The sequence below is a fragment of the Zonotrichia albicollis genome, chromosome 1 (genome assembly GCF_047830755.1).
Source record: "Zonotrichia albicollis isolate bZonAlb1 chromosome 1, bZonAlb1.hap1, whole genome shotgun sequence".
In the NCBI taxonomy this organism is placed as follows: Eukaryota; Metazoa; Chordata; class Aves; order Passeriformes; family Passerellidae; genus Zonotrichia; species Zonotrichia albicollis.
The window spans coordinates 131,363,416-131,380,332 of record NC_133819.1 but is presented as its reverse complement, the minus strand read 5'-3'; the positions used below and the strand labels follow the sequence as shown (position 1 = coordinate 131,380,332).

Genomic DNA, 16,917 nt, shown 5'->3' with positions numbered 1-16,917 from the left:
GATACCACTGTTGTTTCTGAAACAAACAATAAAAGCAGTCACCAAAACCCCCTCAGATTAGAGAGAAAGCATTGTGCAAGTCTATCAAGATAACAGTCATAACAAGTGTTGTCATTAGTCTCAGTAGAAACAGTGCTTACACATAAACAAAAAATAGATGGTTACAATGAGTGATTAAAATGCACATTGTACTGTGAGGCAAATAAAACATATATCCAGTTAGCTAATTGGCCTGGCATTTCTCATCTATGGAAATGCACTGAAAATAAGCTACACAGCAATTAGAGGCTCATTGGTGCTGAAACTGGCAACAAAACTCCCCAGCATTCCAGCAGAGCCAAGATTTTTATTAGCACTGTTACTGGTTCATCCTGCAACTAATAGTTCAGTACTCAAGAATAAGCAGAAGCTCTGGTGATAGGTGAGTTTAGATACAAGATATTTTCTCCTTAAGTAAAATAAGAGGAATCATGAAGTTACAAGTCTAGAAGTTTCCCTATTATTGATCTCCCTAGAGTCCCCAGAGGAATGAATTTGACCTCTAGTTACAAAGTGGAAAGTGTTTTTTTATCTGCCTTAACATTTAAGTGTTATTTTGTAAAGAAGCTCTCTGCTTTTGGTCATCACTACAGGTAAACTGAGTGTTCTGAAGGCTTACATTTTAAAGAAAATGACTGACTAGAGACACACTCACCAGGTACATATAGGAATATACATATACATACTAGGAAAATACTATATATTTTCCTAGAAAGGTTAGAAGTGGCTAGTGCACACACTTAAATAAAAGATGTGTGGAAACAGGCTAACTTTTGCCTCTCACACTGCAGAGTTTCTCCACCCTAACTGTAGTGGCATTGGGTCACAGCTTTCTATGCACAGTAACTGTTATGACTAATGCAGCGAGAGGGCTGTTCTCACAGACACCAAAGTCATTCACATCAGGGTTGCAAGGCTCAAGAGTTTGAATCAGCACCTTTTACTGTAGTATGTTGCCTCTAGAACTGATATTCTGGAACATAAAGCCTTGAATTAGCAACTGAACTTTCAAAACAGAAGTAGCAATCTTTAAAGGTGGCTTCAAGCCCAACTACTAAGCCATTGCTAACATCCCAACAGTCCTTTCTTAGTCTAGCCCTAAGCCACTAAATGCTGGCAATGGGAACTCAAACTGCTCGAGAGAAGGGAGGCAGAACTATTCTTTGATGATCTTGGGTCATTAATCAGCATTTTTTGACCCACATGGAAAGCACTTTTTAGGATGATTGTAATATTTTTAAAAAATGCTTTGTTTTGTTTTCTCCTGCAAGAAGATAGCAACAAGAGAAGTTCAAAAGGAAAAGGATGTTAAACAGCAGAATAACACCTCGATGTTAAGACATACACAATCTTGCTAGTATCAGTATGAAATCAAACAGACTTAAACAAAATCCACATATAGAACTGAGAAAAACTCTTCTATCAAAGACAGGTATGTGAAAATAATTCCAAGACAACAACAAACTGAAATCTGACATGCTTTGTTCCCTTCTCCCATTCACTTCTATAAACACCTTTCTTTCCCATTTGTTTTCTGTCTCTGCTTTTACCTTGTTCCTTGTTTTACACAATGAAAAGCGACAGCACAAATAGGAAACACAAGGGCAAAGCTCTTAGTGTTTAGTGAGCTAGAGATTACTTCTTTGTTGCTGCAGACCAACTCCAAACAGCATTTAAGGTTTCATCTGCATCACTTCATGTTTTAGAAGATCTGTAAGTACTGGTGTCCCCCAATGGTTGATCCTGGGCTCACTATAGTTCAACTCATCATCTGTGACTTGGATGAAAGGGGCAGACACCTCCCTCAGCAAGTCCACTGATGGCACAAAGCTGGGAGAAGCAGCCAATACCCCACAGAGCTGTGCAGCCCTTCAGAAGGACCTGGGCAGGCTGGAGAGATGGGCAGAGAACCATCTGAAACTCAACAAAGGTGAATGCAGATCCTGCACCTGGTGAGGAGCCCCAGGGACCACCAGTACAGGATGGGGGCTGATCTGCTGAGAAGCAGCTCTGCAGGGAAGGTCCTGGTGGACAACAAAATGTCCATGAGCCAGCAGGGTGACCAAGAAGGCCAAGGGTACCCTGTGGTGCATGAGGAAAAGCATTGCCAGCTGGTTAAAGGATCTGATCCTGACCCTCTGCTCAGCCCTTTTGAGGCCTCACCTGGAGTGCTGCATCCAGTTCAGAGCTTTCCAGTTCAAGAAAGACAAAGAAATACAGGAGAGAGTCCAGTAGAACTACAGAGATGATTAGGGGACTGGAACACCTGAGTTATGAGGAAAGGCTGGGCCTGTATAGCCTGGAGAAGGGGCCTTATCAATGCCTATCAGTGTCTGAAGGGAGGGCACCAAAAGGATGCAGCCAGGCTCCTCCTGGTGGTACCTGGTGATAGGACAAGAGGCAATGGCACAAACTGCTGCACAGAAAGTTCCACCTGAACACGGGAAAAAATTTCTTTACAGTGAGGCTGACCAAACACTGGAAGAGGCCACCCAGAGCATTCATGGGGTCTCCTTCTCTGGGGATATTCAAAAGCCATTTGGACACAATCCTGAATAATGTGCTCTAAGGACCCTGCTCAAGCAGGAAAGTTGGACTAGATGATCTCCAGCGGTCCCTTCCAATCTTACACATTCTGTGATTCCATGGTTTTAGGAACTAGGCTGAAAAGGCTTTGTCATGAACCAGAAAAGAACTTTTTCCTACATTTTAAAAGGTATGAAATCTCTGTGCAGTACACTTCTATACTTCAGTCAATTATTCATGAGCAAAGGACCACATGAGCATAGCTCTTCTTTTTGTAAGAAGACAAAGACCTATAAAAAAAATCTGTTATAACAAGAGGGCATTATCTTCATTTTTATGCTGAATTTTGCAAAACTACAGTTAATTAGCAAATGTTGTCAGTAGATATTATTGCCAAAAATGTTGATAGAGATTTAAACTGAATGCTAGAGACAGCTGTTCAAAATCTCAATCCACCAAAAAAAAAAAAAATCACATATCCACACTTACCTTTCAAAATATTAGTATTTCCCTTAAATACAGTCGAACTAACAACACATTTAACAAAAGCCCAAAGGCTCCCAGGCTTAGAAAATTAATTTTCAGGCAGGATGCTGAAGAAACAACAACAGGAAAACCTCATGCTTGCAGTTTCATTCTCAGGCATTCTATGGGAGAATTAAGAACAGAATAAAAATTAAAACATTACAGTATAAAAGAAGCAAACTTGTGCTTCAATTAACATCAAAATCACAACAAAGCAAGATTTTGCAGAAGAGCAGAGTTAAAGAAATTTTGGTAACTCAAGTAGAAGCCGAATATAATGCTGTACAGCGGCCAGCGTCCGGCAGGGGGAGCCTGTGAGGGCACGACATTGATCCGGATCTGTTAGAAAACATTACAGGAGAATATAAATAAAACTGCCAATTGACAATGAGTGAACAACGGCCGCCCATTAAGCTTCATTTCACCTCTTTTCTATACCTCTCCATTCATTCATACATTTTTATAGTTATTTTTACTTCTTTACACCCTACTCCACAATTTTGAGACCTCACATGGAGTATTGCCTTCAGCCCTGAGGCCCCCAAAAATAAGAAGGACATGGACATATTGGAGCGAGTCCAGAAGGAGAGCATGAAAATAATCAGAGGGCTGGAGCACCTCTGCTCTGAAGAGTCTGAGACAGTGAGGGCTGCTCAGCCTGGAGAAGAGAAGCCTTCAAGGAAAATAATTGTAGCCTTTTAGTACCCCATGGGTGCCCATTGAGAAAGCTAGAGACTTTTTACAAGCACATTTGGTGATAAAACAAGGCAGTAAGGACTTTAAACTGAAAGAAGGAAAGTGAGGTTGGGTGTTAGAAAGAAATTCTTCACTATGAGGGCAATGAGACACTGGAACAGGTTGCCCAAAGAAGCCACTCCATCACTAGTAGTGTTCAAGGTCACACTGGATGTGGCTCAGAACAACCTGATCTAGTAGAAGGTGGTCCTGCCCATGGAAGGGGCTCAGACCTGGATGATCTTTAACATCCCATAGAACCTGAACCATTCTGGGATTTACACAAACCCCAGTACACACCTCAAGCATGTATACGATTCTTTTCCAAAATGTAGTACCTGTACAAATTAAGCTTTAATTTAACACAAAGTGTCATTTTACAAATACAAAAGGAAAAGCCTTTCAGAGGCGCTAAACATTTCTCATAATAGAACAAGAGTCTATTTCTATTCACAAGAGATACTTAACAAAATCTCTTAGAACACTACCTTTTATAAGCACTTCTTTTTTATTATGAGAATTTAATCTACTAAATTTGAGCCATAACACCACACCTTTTTCATTTGGGGATCTAACTAGTTCCTGGAAGTTTTATTAGCCTTGTGTTAGATGTCATCAAGCAGATGTGCAGGGAAGGAAAGGCTGGTCACACCTAGTCAGTTACAGAGAAAGTAACAAAATCAATATCTACTAAGGACATATTTACGTGCTCTGTGCATTTCTCATATCTATTATTAATTTTGCCATTCTCAAATCAATTTACAAGTAAACTGCAAATTTTCTGGGAGTTTACTGGACAAAATAATTCATATTCAGAGACCCAAACTAAATTTAGTACGGGATTCACAGATTTGGACAACGAATAATTTCTAACAAGTTTAGTCTTCCCAAGCATCGTAAAGAGGTGAAAATGTTGGTTACTAGAAGACAATATAAATGGTATCTCCAATATAGACATAAGTTCTAGGATGGAGTTGCACCTGTTCCTAGCAACTTATATTCCTCAGTAATACACACAGAACACTTATGCATTGAACAATTTTGTTATCACTGCTAACAAAACAGATAAAGACAAAGTCTTAGTGATACAGAAGTATTTTTGCTGTTATTTAAACAGATATGGTATCTGCAGTAAAACAGACTCCGCTCTTTGGCCCCAAAGTCACTGATACCTTCCAGGTAATAATAATATTGAAGATGACACAGCCAAGTCCTGTCTGCATGATGTGGGTCACTTACCCTAATTTGTGAAGCAAATCAAGATCTTCCAGAGCAAATGCGCTGTATTCAAAGTATTGCTTACCCCTAGTGATAACCTGAGTGAGAAAGTGTGTGGAGAGAAAAGAAAGAGGTGCAAGAGAAACATTACCCAGCCAAGAGAGTTTTCACTCCACAAACATGTGTTAACTGCAAAGCCTAATTACCCAGCGATGGCGATAATAGAGATGCAGCTGAGGACCAGCACCCGAGGGTCTCTCGGTCCCCTGGGATGCCGGACACGAGCAAAGCAACGGCTTCGCTTTCTCGCCTGGCAAACCGGTGGGTACAGAGCGGAGCCTGGAGGCCGCCCTCCCACCGGGAGCAGCTGAGGCGGCGGCGGGGCACCCCGAGCAGGGCTGAAAGCGAGGAGCAGGAGGGAAGGCGGGCTGGAGGAACTTCAGCAGCTCTCGCCGCCCGGCCCCAGGCCCGTTGCCCTTGGCGAGGAGCCGCTTCGCTCTCCCCACCCACACCGGCCCCTCGCGTGCGGCCGCCGCCGCTTTCCCTCGCTCGGCTTTGAACTACCCGCCCTGACCAACCGCTGCCTCCCCGCCCCCTCCGCGCTGGCCCGGCCGGGAGCCTGAGGAGACCGGGAGTGCCCAGCCCGCCCCACGGGGACGTGAGGGAACAGCGGCGAGGCTTGCCCCGCTCCTCACGCTTTACACTTCAGCCCCGCGGCCCCCGCCGCACCCAGCCCACTGTTAAAGCGCCCCTGAATCGCTCCTACTCCTGCCCCTGCTCTGCTTCCCCAGAGGCGCCCAGTGAGGGTGAGGTTTTCCCGCCTCTGCCAGAGCCCACTCCGCTCCCTACGGTGGAAGGGAATGGGAGGCGGAGGCGCTAAGGGGTGGCTCAGGGGTGCCTGAGGCATTCACAGCTAATAATCCTTATCTGCACCACAGCCTTGAAGTGTGGGTTATAAGGGCGCTAGTTAATTTAATTAGCACCTTTTTACCCGACAGCCCAGGACTAAACAGTCACAGAGCATTTGTCAAGTACATCACCTTCAAAGCAGTCGGGAGGAGGATCCCCGACTCCAGCACTGCGTAGGTTCTCCTCAGATCTCCCCATGTACTTTTTGCCCGAGATTCCAGGAAGGACCATTCTCCCTGGCTACAGTGTAGAGCACATTTTCCACACCTTGTCCTGTCGTGAACGGCCTACGGGCTACTCCCGTTTAATTTGTTAAAAATCTTGTAGTAATTTAGAAACTGGCGGCTGAGTTTTGCTGCGGTTTTAGTTTTTCTGTAAACTAAAATAAACCCAAATACAAACCCACCAAAACAATGACCACGTGGATGGCTGGTTTTCCTGGGCTCAGTAAGGATCACGGGAGTCTTCACACCGGCGGGATGGGGAATGTCAGACCTAAAACCGACTCTAAAAGCAACACCTACGTTTTAATAAGAAAACTCCCGGTTTTAGTAACGTAACCTCTGTTCGTGGGGTCTGGTAATTTCCCAGTCTTCCCCTTTGGCAACTCCGCTCCTCCTGGTGTGAGGCAGCCTGAGAGGGGCCCGAGGAAATAAGGGGTTTAAAGTTCCCGACTCAGCCGGCGGAAGCAGACATTTTTAGGGAAAGAATATCGCTTTATTTGACTACAAGGTAACAGTTATGGCTAAAAAGCGAAAGGTTCTTGGATTATCTCCCCCTTCCTTTTTAAAAAGAGAAAACATTGAAAACTTTCTTCAAGGTAGTAAACTTTTCTGAAAGTGCTTTCCATAGTACCGTCTGTTTCGCAGGAATAAAATTGTTTTTCAAATATTTGTACTTATTTATAAAACATATTCTCAGTAAACCTGGAAGCTTACTAGTGGGACACAGCCACTGTAAACTCTGGCTCCGTCACTCAAACCTAGATGAATTTATGCCAGCTGGATCAAAAATATGCAGAAATTTAACAAGTCGTAATTGCGACATTTTATGCAATACACAGAAGTCACACTACAAAGTGTGTTTTAACAAAAAGAAACAAAACAAAAACAAACAATCAAAACAAAAATAATAACAACAACAAAAAACCCAACCAAAACCTGAGAACGCTAACAGGTGAAACGAGGTGAGACATTCTGCAACACTCGCACGGCGCTCGGTTACGGCTGCATTTCCTTCCCCTGTCTAAAGTACCTGTACCCCTGTGCCTTCCCCATCTCGACATACAAGCCTTTCCTCTCATTTGCCTACCCATTCCCCAAGAATTATTTCACTTTACAGTACAGTGGGAGTCTCTCACACAGTCTCAACACTCTGCTACACTAAATCCGAAGGAGCATCTTTAGGGCTAGAATTTACCAGCAGATGGGAATGGCACTTACCAAAGCGCTCCTCTCGTAAGGGGCGGATTTTATCGGAAACGGCTGAAGTAACCGAAGCTTTAAGATCTGGTAAAGCATCCTATTTTTCCAAGTGAATGTTGAAAGGATGCCGATAATCAAACAATTATATTATTTCTTTATTAATAATGGAAACTTTATTTTCAGAGGATTAACTAAATTCTTCATGGAGATATTTTTATTAAGTCCTTTTAAATTTGTCGGTTGACAAACGCATTTTTAAAATACTAACGAGCCTAGAGAAATAATACCGGAGGTGGGTGGGCGGGGGGTGCTATTTATTTTTTAGGACTTGTTAATTTCCTACCATGCGTTTACCAAGACAGAGCTCAGGCTGTTTTTCTCCTCTGTTTAAACTTCTTGGTACACACCCATACCAGCGGCTCCGTAGCAGAGGAGCGGATGCAAGTAGTGACCTATAACAATACCTCTGCCTTTTACAAACCATTTTTCTTGCCCGTGCTTCATTCTGACATTCCGAAAGTTATGTGTAGCTTTATTCTTTAAAGAGCAGTGTGAAGAAGCAAGTCTAAAGCCATTACTATGATTTCATTATTTTAATTTAAACACAAAATTAGGAAAACTACAACTATTTATTATTACCTGAGTTCATTCTAGGGAAGTTACAAGTCCTATATGAAGGTGATTTGCTGGTAGGAGAACATCAATGAATTACAACTGATAAAACCTCATCCGTACTAATTTGGATGCTTAGGAAACTATTTTTATTCAGTTTTCAGAAACAGAAAGAGATTTTTCCTTAAACTAGGGGACCTTAGAATGATCTAGTAGTTTAAATTGGCATGTTCACAAAACACAGTATTCGTTAAACATGGGGGGGAGGGAGGAAAGAAATACAGCAAAGATACCTAATTAGACAAACTGTCAGTCGAAGATTCAAAATTCCTACCGCAAGCGAGGTGGAGCCAGTGACAAAGAGCAAGCGGTGTCGTTTCAAATCTTGCCCGCACTGCTCTAGTTTAGTACATCGGGAAATACCGACATATGAACTTCTTTCATCACAGAACCTTACACTTAAAATGCGCAATATATATGTTTGTAGTATGTAAGTCTGGCTTCATGTGGGTACATATGATACCGACCATGGCATCAAAATATCAAGATGCCGGGTTTATCCACGACATTTCTGTTAAAATGCTTCTGAAAACAGAGGGGATCTTGAGGTAGAACACCTCGGTTGTTTAAAACTTCGCAGCTGTATGACCAGATCTGGCGCGGGGCGTTCTCTATCCCGAGTATGTTGGGTACAGCTAAATAAATGAATGAAAACACCGGGTACCTTGGAGCTCATTTTACCTAACCATGCCGCTGCCTACTTTCTTTATCGACAACTGACGCTGCTATTGGTATGGAAGCTTGTGTCTTAAAATAATCTGTGGGCCTTTTTTTTTCCCAGGCGGCTAACACCCAGAACGGAATATCTGTTACTTTCTCAGCCTCACTACCACTAGCGGCACGGAGCCAGAGCCGGTGGCGGGGCGAAGCACGGCCCGCCCCGCGGGCGCCGCGCGCGCGTCATCAGCGTGCGCCGGAGAGGCGGCGAGGCCGGCGGAGCTGCGGGAGCGGCGGGAGCGGCGGGCGGCTCCTCCGGGTGTTCCCTTCGTTGCTGAGCGGTGCTGGTGCGGCCGTGGTGGGCAGGGAAGGGCCGGGACCAGGCTCGTGGGCTTCTCTTCTGCGTGCCAGACCCGCGGGACGGAGGTCGGAATTGGGGCGGGATGGGGGGCCTGAGGCCCGTTCCCTGTGAGGGCTGTTTGCCGCTCTCCTTCGCGGGCTCTGCGGGACGTGAAGGAGCGCGTTGGCCTCTTTTACGGGTGCATGAAAGATGCTCGGAGAGAGGACCTCATTGATATGTAAAAATATCTGAAGCGAGGGGTGCCAAGAAGATGAAGCCAGGCTCCTCTGGTTGGTGCCAAGCACTAGGACAATAGGCAGCAGGCAGAAACTGAGGCATAAGAAGTTCCACCTGAATAGGAGGAAGAACTTCTTTACAGTGCGGGTGACTGCTCACTGAACGGATTGTTCAGAGAGGTTGCAGAGTCCCCCTCACTGGAGATACTCAGAAACCACCTGGGTGCACTCCTGTGCTATGTGCTCTAGAATGATCCTGCTTAAATGGGGAGGTCGGACCAGGTGACCCACTGGTGTCCCTTCCAGCCTTTCCCATTCTCTGCTTTGCTGAAGTGACTTGTACATGGTACCCCCATGTCTCTGCAATGGATTCTGGCTGCACCCCAGCACATGTTGCTGCATCACTGGGCCTGTGGGCTCTGCCAGCTTGGTGGCACTTAGGGCTGCAGGGTGTGTGAAGGCCAGCTAAACTATGGTACCTCCCTGCAAAACAGAACTGAATTCACTGCTGCCCTTAGCAGCAGTATAATTGTACTGCACAGGAAGCACTACCCCAGGTTATTGCCTACAACTGTGATCCACCTTAGTTCAGCTGTGTTTTAGATGTCTGCTGTTTTCCAGTGGTAATGGAAAACATTACCACTGCACATAACTTACTGCAATGTGCTGACACAAAAAAACTGTAGCACATGTGAGTTAAGATGCCACTATGATAATGGTGTACCATACTTGAAAGCTGTAGAGTTTAATGGATTCTTTCCAGTTCTCCTAAATGGAGTGACGTAGTGGGAGTTTTAAAAAGATGGTTTGTCAAGTGTTATCAGACTCATAAAGTATGAAATGTCTCTGCCCTGTTTTCAGTATCATAGTTTCCCAGCTGAATTTATGCTGAAACAAATGCTGAAGCTGAGGGAAATAATATTTGCTGTAAACAAAAGCATCAGAAAGCCATTCTCATAAGGAAGCATCAAGAAGGATATTTACTGGCATAAGGGTTAGGAATTCTTGTCTTCTGTGTCAGAATGGCAATACAGAAAACAGCAGCCTCAAAAAACTTAATAGGAAATATTTGTGTTCTTGTCTAGACTTAAATTTGGTGGGGAAAAAAAAGTTTATGTACAGTAACCACCTTAAAATTCATGGTTGCAAGGACATTTACATGTTAGGATAGGATTACTTAAAGATTGGTGGAGTTTTTGTGGAGTATATGTAACTATTTAGTCTGATGCCCTGAAGAAATACTTGTCTTTAAATTGAAGTCTGAACAATCAAAACCATTATAGGACATTAAGAGCTGTTTGGAGAATAGCATTGAGTTATTACTCTTGATTTGGTAGGATTTGAAGGATTGAATTTCATCTATGGCCACTCATTGTTTGGGGTTTTTAGTTTTGTGGGGGTTTTTTGTTGTCATTTTGTTTTGTTTTTTTGTTTTTGTTTTGTTTTGCTTTTTATTTTCTGCTACTCTTCTCCCCACAGTCTGTTCCCAGCATTTCTAATACCTTAGAACAACAAATAGTGTATCAGGTTAGCTAGTGTGTCAGAGGGGGAGGAAAAATGACAAGGCTTACCTTCTTTGTTGGCATCATTGTTACATGAGTGGCATGTAAGAAATTATTGAACTTTATATTTTCAGCAAGGAAATTCTTAACATTGGCAGGAAGGAGGAAAAAAAATATTACTCATTGGTCTTTAATGTTTAAAATACTGTTTAATATAAAACATAGTGTTGTCCTCGTCCTTAGATATTTTCTATACCAGAGTGGTAAAGCTCTGTGGAACCTGATGTTACTTTGCTTTTAAGAAGTCAAACTAAATTACTTTCTGAAGTCTCTTTCAGCCTGAATTAACCCATGCCCTGTGCATCAAATATAAATGTAATTTGTTTGTGTTTACTTTTAAGGAAGTGGTTTCATGTTCTCTTACCTTTAGCTTGAGATATTAAAGTGATTGTGTATGCCTTGGAAACAAAAAAAACAAACCAAAAAATCCCACACCCAAGCTAATGTGCATGTTGTGTATTTTTTGTTTTAGAACATGGATTCACAGAAGGATGTTCAGCCTCCAAAGCAGCAGCCAATGATTTACATTTGTGGGGGTAAAGAAAAGTCATTACTGATTCTTTTATTACTTGATACTGGAGATTTGGTGTTTTAATACTGAATGGTGCTTAGTCATTACACTGAAGGGTGCATAGATACAAATAGTTGCAGTGTATGTCCTGGTGATGTTTAAAGCTTTATGCAGTGATGGTGACACGTGTATGGGGTATATACACAGAGTTGTGGAGGTAATTCCCTGGAGCTTGTGTTGCTGTGTGGAGCTCCTCGATCTCTGTATGTTTTATTGACAGTGCTGTAAGGGCACTCAGCTTTCCCTGAAGTACAGCAGTCAAATTCTCTCTTACCTATAGACAAATCAACAACTTAAAAATTGTTGATTTTCAGGAATCCCTGGAATATTTTGTCTTTTAAGACAATAGAGTTTGGGCTTTGGAGGGATGAACTGAAATTGTCATTAGTAGATGATCTAGTATCAAGTGTGGAATGTGTTCTATGCAGGAATATTTGGGTGATTTTAGCAAGATTCTCTTTTGTCTTAATGTAAGTGAAGCTTGCTTTTTATTTTCTCTTTTTCTTTTTTTTCATGGTATCTTGTTACCTTTGAGCTCTTGATACAGATTCATTGCACTTGCAATGTTTGTTTGCCACAAGTAGGAATTTGACTATCACAACTTTTCAAAGTTATCTGTGCATTAACAGTGCTGTTCTTCTTTGCCCCCACTTCCTTTTTCATCCTCCATAACATCAGAATGTCATACAGAAAATGAAATAAAGGCAAGAGATCCTATCAGGTGCAGAGAATGTGGCTACAGAATAATGTACAAGAAAAGGACAAAAAGATGTATCCTTTTACAAGTGCACTTGAATGCCTTTGGGGAGCTGTGAAGGGAGACAAAGGGAAATGGAATGTAAGGGAAACAGAATGGAAAATTCAAAAAATCACATAGCAATTCTTCAGGGTCAAAAATCAATACAGGAGAGCAAACTACTATAGAACAATCTCTGCAGTGTTATTTGGCACCTGGATTTCTTTTCTGGTACTTTGTCTTTTTTTTTTTCCCATTTTCTTTCTAGATTAAGTTACTATAGTCTGATGGGTAACATACTGGGAATTGTTGATATTATCCAGCATCTTATTAAAGATGACTTTTGAAATACTTTATGTAGAAAGTTGTGATTAGATTTAGACAGTCTCTTTTCCTCTCCCCATCTTTTTTTCAACCACAACACATTTTTTCTTTAACTACATTATTCCAGTGGTAGTTTTTGATGCTCGATGATGTCTGCTGAAGATAGTGACTTCATGATACAATTTTTCTGATAACTTTGTTCTGTAAAACTGTTTGTGTGTAAATGCACGCTCTTATTTGTCTTTTAAGAGATTGAAATATTAAAGTTCATTATAAAACTAAATTTTGTCTATATTGTCTTCCATCAGTAGATTTCTAAAGCTGTTTAAATTGTACTCAAAGTATGCAGTGTTTTTTAAATTCAGTGATGATTGTGTTCTTTTTGAGTTATCTTTGTTTTCATTACTCTCATCTAAACTTTATTTGCATTTTAACTTTGCTAAATGTTCTTTGGACTCCAATGAACTGCATAAAATAACTGTGGTTTGAATAAATTCTACTGAAAATAAATAGAAGGCTAGATTTGAAACAGATCTGGATTTCAAAAAAGAAAATCTTAAAGGACTTCAGAGCACCCGATTCTGGCATCCAGTTGTGGACATGTCAAAAGTATGGATGTCTGAAAGTGTGAAAAAATAATTTCTCCTGAAAGAAGAGGGAGAGGGAGGCAAGTTAAACATTAAGGAGCAATGTGGAAACCGAAATTTCTTAAGTGCTGTTTGACTTGTTTGTATTCAAGGAAAGAATTAAATCTGTTGCAAAGATTTTTTGGGTAGCACCCCAAAAAAGTGGGATCTTGTTTTGCTTTTCAGATGACTTTTCAGGGGTCTGTAATAAGTGGTGGGTTTGTGATGATGAGCCAAAACTTTTTGCATCTGTCTGTTTGTAATGTGTGTTATGTAATACCACTGAAGGGTACTACTCCATACTGCTGGATTGTGTGTGCCTGATCTCCATTTTGATGGTGCTGAGATAACTTGCTTATCTCATCACTGTAATAATATCTTTTTTAAGGTCTGCATGACTGTGCGATGGCTTGTAAATGAACTGCAGTGGCTTGTTATAGGGGATGAAAAGAGCATTCTGAGATGCTGTTTTGGGGCTTTTGGTTAAGATTTTCTTAGGTACCTGATCTATGCTACAAAGACTAGATTTTTTTTTTCCTGGAAACCAGATACACTCGGGTATAAATGATGACCTTTTTTAACACACAGCTGCCATCAGTTCACCAGCCCGGGCCGCACAGTGTGCACCTTGTGCCTGCACAGCAGAACGAAGGGGTCGGCTGCGTCACGGCTGCTGGGAAAGGTGAGGAGGAGCGGGCGGCAGCAGCGCTCCCGAAGCTCGCCGGCAAACGGAGGCGGGCTTGGTCCCTGTGCGGGCACGCCGGGTGCCTCTGGCTGCGGACTAAGGCGGCGGAGAGCCCCGCTGCCCTCGGGAAGGGGCACGGACATTCTTTGGAGAGTAGTCCTGGGGGAGTGCAGAGCTGACGGGCAACACTTAAATGGGGACACCGGCGTCGGGAGAGGGACTGCTTGCTCTCCGCTGAGTGAAATACTATGCTGAAACACAAGGGTGATGCGCACCCCGGGCGCTGTATCTCTGCCCGCCCTCGGCAGGCGCTCCCCTCTCCCCTCAGCCCGGATCCCCGCCCTGAGCCCAGCTGCGCCTGCGCGGCCTGGGCGACGGCCGGGCGGCCCCGGCTGCGGTGTGGGCAGGGCCGCGTCCGTGTCCCGGAGACAGCGCGGCCGCGGGCAGGTGGGTGCCGAAGAACGACAGGGCGACGGCAGTGTGGCCGCTGGAGCCCGGCGGGGCTCTGCGGGAGCGTCGGCAGGGCATCCCTGGGGCGGGCAGCGCCGTGTCCCCGGCGCCATGTTGTACATAGCAACAGTTGCTAGGCACGGGCCGGCCGCGCTGCCCGGGCTCCGGCGGGGCGTCAGGGCAGCCCGGGGCCGGCCTGGAAGTGAAGCCCCGATCCTGCCGGGGCTGTGTGGGGAGGCTGTACTGCCGCCGGGCTGTGTCACCACGAGCCCTGGGCACCGCGGTGCCCGAGAGCCGCGCTGGGCAGCTCCTCCCGGCCGCGGGAATAAACGGGAAAAACCGCCGGTGGTGATGAGCTTTTAATTCTTCTACTCTTCTTTAATGATTTCCTACCATTTGTCCCTCTTCCATGCGACTTCTTCCCTTTCCAGTACTGAAACCGTAAAGTCTTGGGGCAGAATCTCTATGCAACACCTAATTGTTACCAGTTATTATTTAAGTGCTACTGTATTGTAAACATTGTTGTGTAACTACAAATTAACGTGCGTAATTATGCAAGACATTAGAGCATAATTATTTTAATTTGGTCTATAACTACACATAGCTGTTTTCACATACTAGCTAGTTGCCTTTATTGTATTTCTTCAAAATTAACTGATTGCTTTGTGCACCATATAAAAGGGGGGGGGGAAAGAATTTCAGCTCCATAGAGCTTGTGGTCGAAACAGAAAAAGATGCAGATGAGCAGATCAAAGGGACAGGGAGACAGAAATGTCTCATTTGAATCCCTCATTTCTTCGTTTACAGACTTACTGGAAAAGATTCAGATTCGTGTGTAACATAATCAGAGACCCAGAAAATGCAGTCAGCGAGGAAAGAGAATTGAATTTATTTTGTCTACAGAGAAGCCAAAGATTTTTGTTCCTTTAGATATGTTGCACTGGTTAATGTCCTCCCCCCTCTGAAACAAGGAGTGTCCTTCACTATCTTCTCCTTTGTGATTATCCCACTTGGTTAAAACAGGTATGTGTTAAATAGAACAGAGAATGTGGTAGGCAAAAATTGGCAATTTTTAAAGTGGTTTTTCTGAATTGTTCTGACTTGCAGTAGAGTTGCATACTTTTACAAAGCATATCTCATACTTCTGCCTGTAAATCTCTAGTCAGGGACAGTTAATGTGATCAGGCCTTCAAATCTGATATTTTTTCTTTTACAAGTCTGCTTGCATGAGAGAGTGGAGTGTGAGCAATTTTATTCCTTAAATTTGCATTACTTCAAAATGTAACTAGAAGCTCACAGAATAATTTTTTTTCTTTTAATATTTAGTTATGGGTGATGAGTCAGTACCATATTTTCTGGGTGAAGGAACCACTAAAACATATCAAATACCTATTAGTCATCTGGACTACAAATTCATTGAGAAATGCACAGATGTTAAGCACCTGGAAAAGATTCTCAGGGTATTAAGGTAATTTTTTTTTTTTTTACCTTCATGAATAATTATATTCCTGTTATGTAAAATTTGAGGAAGACCCATTTCTATTTGTCTGAACCTGTCTGTGACTTTCTAATTTCAAATTAAAGTACGAAGTTAAAGTGATCATGCTAAAAGTGTCCCAAATGACACTAGAAATCCAAGTATTTTTTAACTACCCAAAAGTTTGAGTAGCTCCGTGCTAGGTTTTTTTAAATGCTGCCACTCTCTTTTGGTTCCCTCCTGATCCATGTTGCATGACTAGCAATTTCAGATGCCACACCTGTTTAACTTTTGCTTTAAATGACACAAGTTTCTCTTTAATGAGCACTGTGGTGATAACTTTTGAACTGTGTATGTGGGCATTGGAAAATGGTTGAAGGTTAACTGTGATTTTCTAATAAAAATGTTATTAGATGTTAGTAAAATTGGTTTGTAACAGGAAAATAGTTCTCTGAAGTCACTGTATGGATTACATATGGAGGGAAACATGGAGGATGTGATGCAGTTCTTTTTTGTTAACATTTCTATCTTTGCATTCTAAAGGTCTGGTGAGGAGGGGTGTTACCCTGAACTGACGTTGGCTTGTGAGAAGCGAATTGAGTGTTTGGATCCAAGGAGCAGAGCTCTGAGGAAAGATAAGCCTGCAGCCACAGCTTCTGATTTCACAGCTGAAGAATGGCAAGCAATTAATAGTGAACTGATGGTACAAGATCTCATTTATAGTGGTCCATAATATAATCACTGTAATGTATCAGTCTTCCTCTTGTGCCGAAGTAGAATGTAATTATTTGATTGAAAGAGGAAATGATCAAAGGATTATGTTTTAAAATTTATTTTCTTGCTTAATGTACTGAACATTAACTGCTCATTTTAACTCTGCAGATTCTATTTTTTTTTGCAGATCACTTTTTATTCAAAAAACCACTATTGCTCTTTGTCTTAATTGCTTTTCTCAATTAAGAGCAGTGCTTTTTAAGGATAATTGCTCTTCTGCCTTAAGGTAAAAATATATTATTTATTCATTTTCAGAGCTGGCTGTCAGAAATGAATGAAGATGATAAAAAATCACAGCTCCTGAGAACAGACACACCAAATGAAAGACCAGATAACTTGCCTCCCATTCGTTGTTCCAGCAGCTGCCCTCCCACTAATCAGGTATCTCCAGTTTTTTTTTTTTAAACTGAGAGATTTTATATGTATGAACT

General features: G+C 42.6%; 2 protein-coding genes across 6 annotated transcripts in view; both read left to right on the top strand.

Annotated features, from left to right (window-relative positions):
- The first annotated feature begins 8,938 nt into the window (after positions 1–8,938).
- On the top strand, positions 8,939–12,757 carry POLR2K (RNA polymerase II, I and III subunit K). Its single transcript, XM_005479469.4, has 4 exons — positions 8,939–9,131; positions 11,316–11,379; positions 12,093–12,185; positions 12,602–12,757. Exons 2-4 carry the CDS (start codon positions 11,319–11,321, stop codon positions 12,622–12,624), a joined length of 177 nt encoding a protein of 58 aa, XP_005479526.1. The 5' UTR covers positions 8,939–9,131; positions 11,316–11,318; the 3' UTR covers positions 12,625–12,757.
- An 893-nt stretch (positions 12,758–13,650) lies between these two features.
- SPAG1 (sperm associated antigen 1) overlaps positions 13,651–16,917 on the top strand; it is a 37,962-nt gene continuing 34,695 nt past the window's right edge. The window contains exons 1-5 of one of the 5 annotated variants that reach the window (XM_026795282.2): positions 13,651–13,782; positions 15,043–15,258; positions 15,562–15,703; positions 16,256–16,415; positions 16,742–16,867. In XM_026795282.2, the coding sequence (XP_026651083.2) occupies positions 15,564–15,703; positions 16,256–16,415; positions 16,742–16,867 (426 nt within the window). In that variant the 5' untranslated portion in view covers positions 13,651–13,782; positions 15,043–15,258; positions 15,562–15,563. Of the gene's footprint in view, positions 13,783–13,880; positions 14,233–14,443; positions 14,584–15,042; positions 15,259–15,561; positions 15,704–16,255; positions 16,416–16,741; positions 16,868–16,917 lie in introns of those variants that run through there. The other 4 variants (XM_014264407.3, XM_026795306.2, XM_074554335.1 and 1 more) reach the window with 4 other exon arrangements.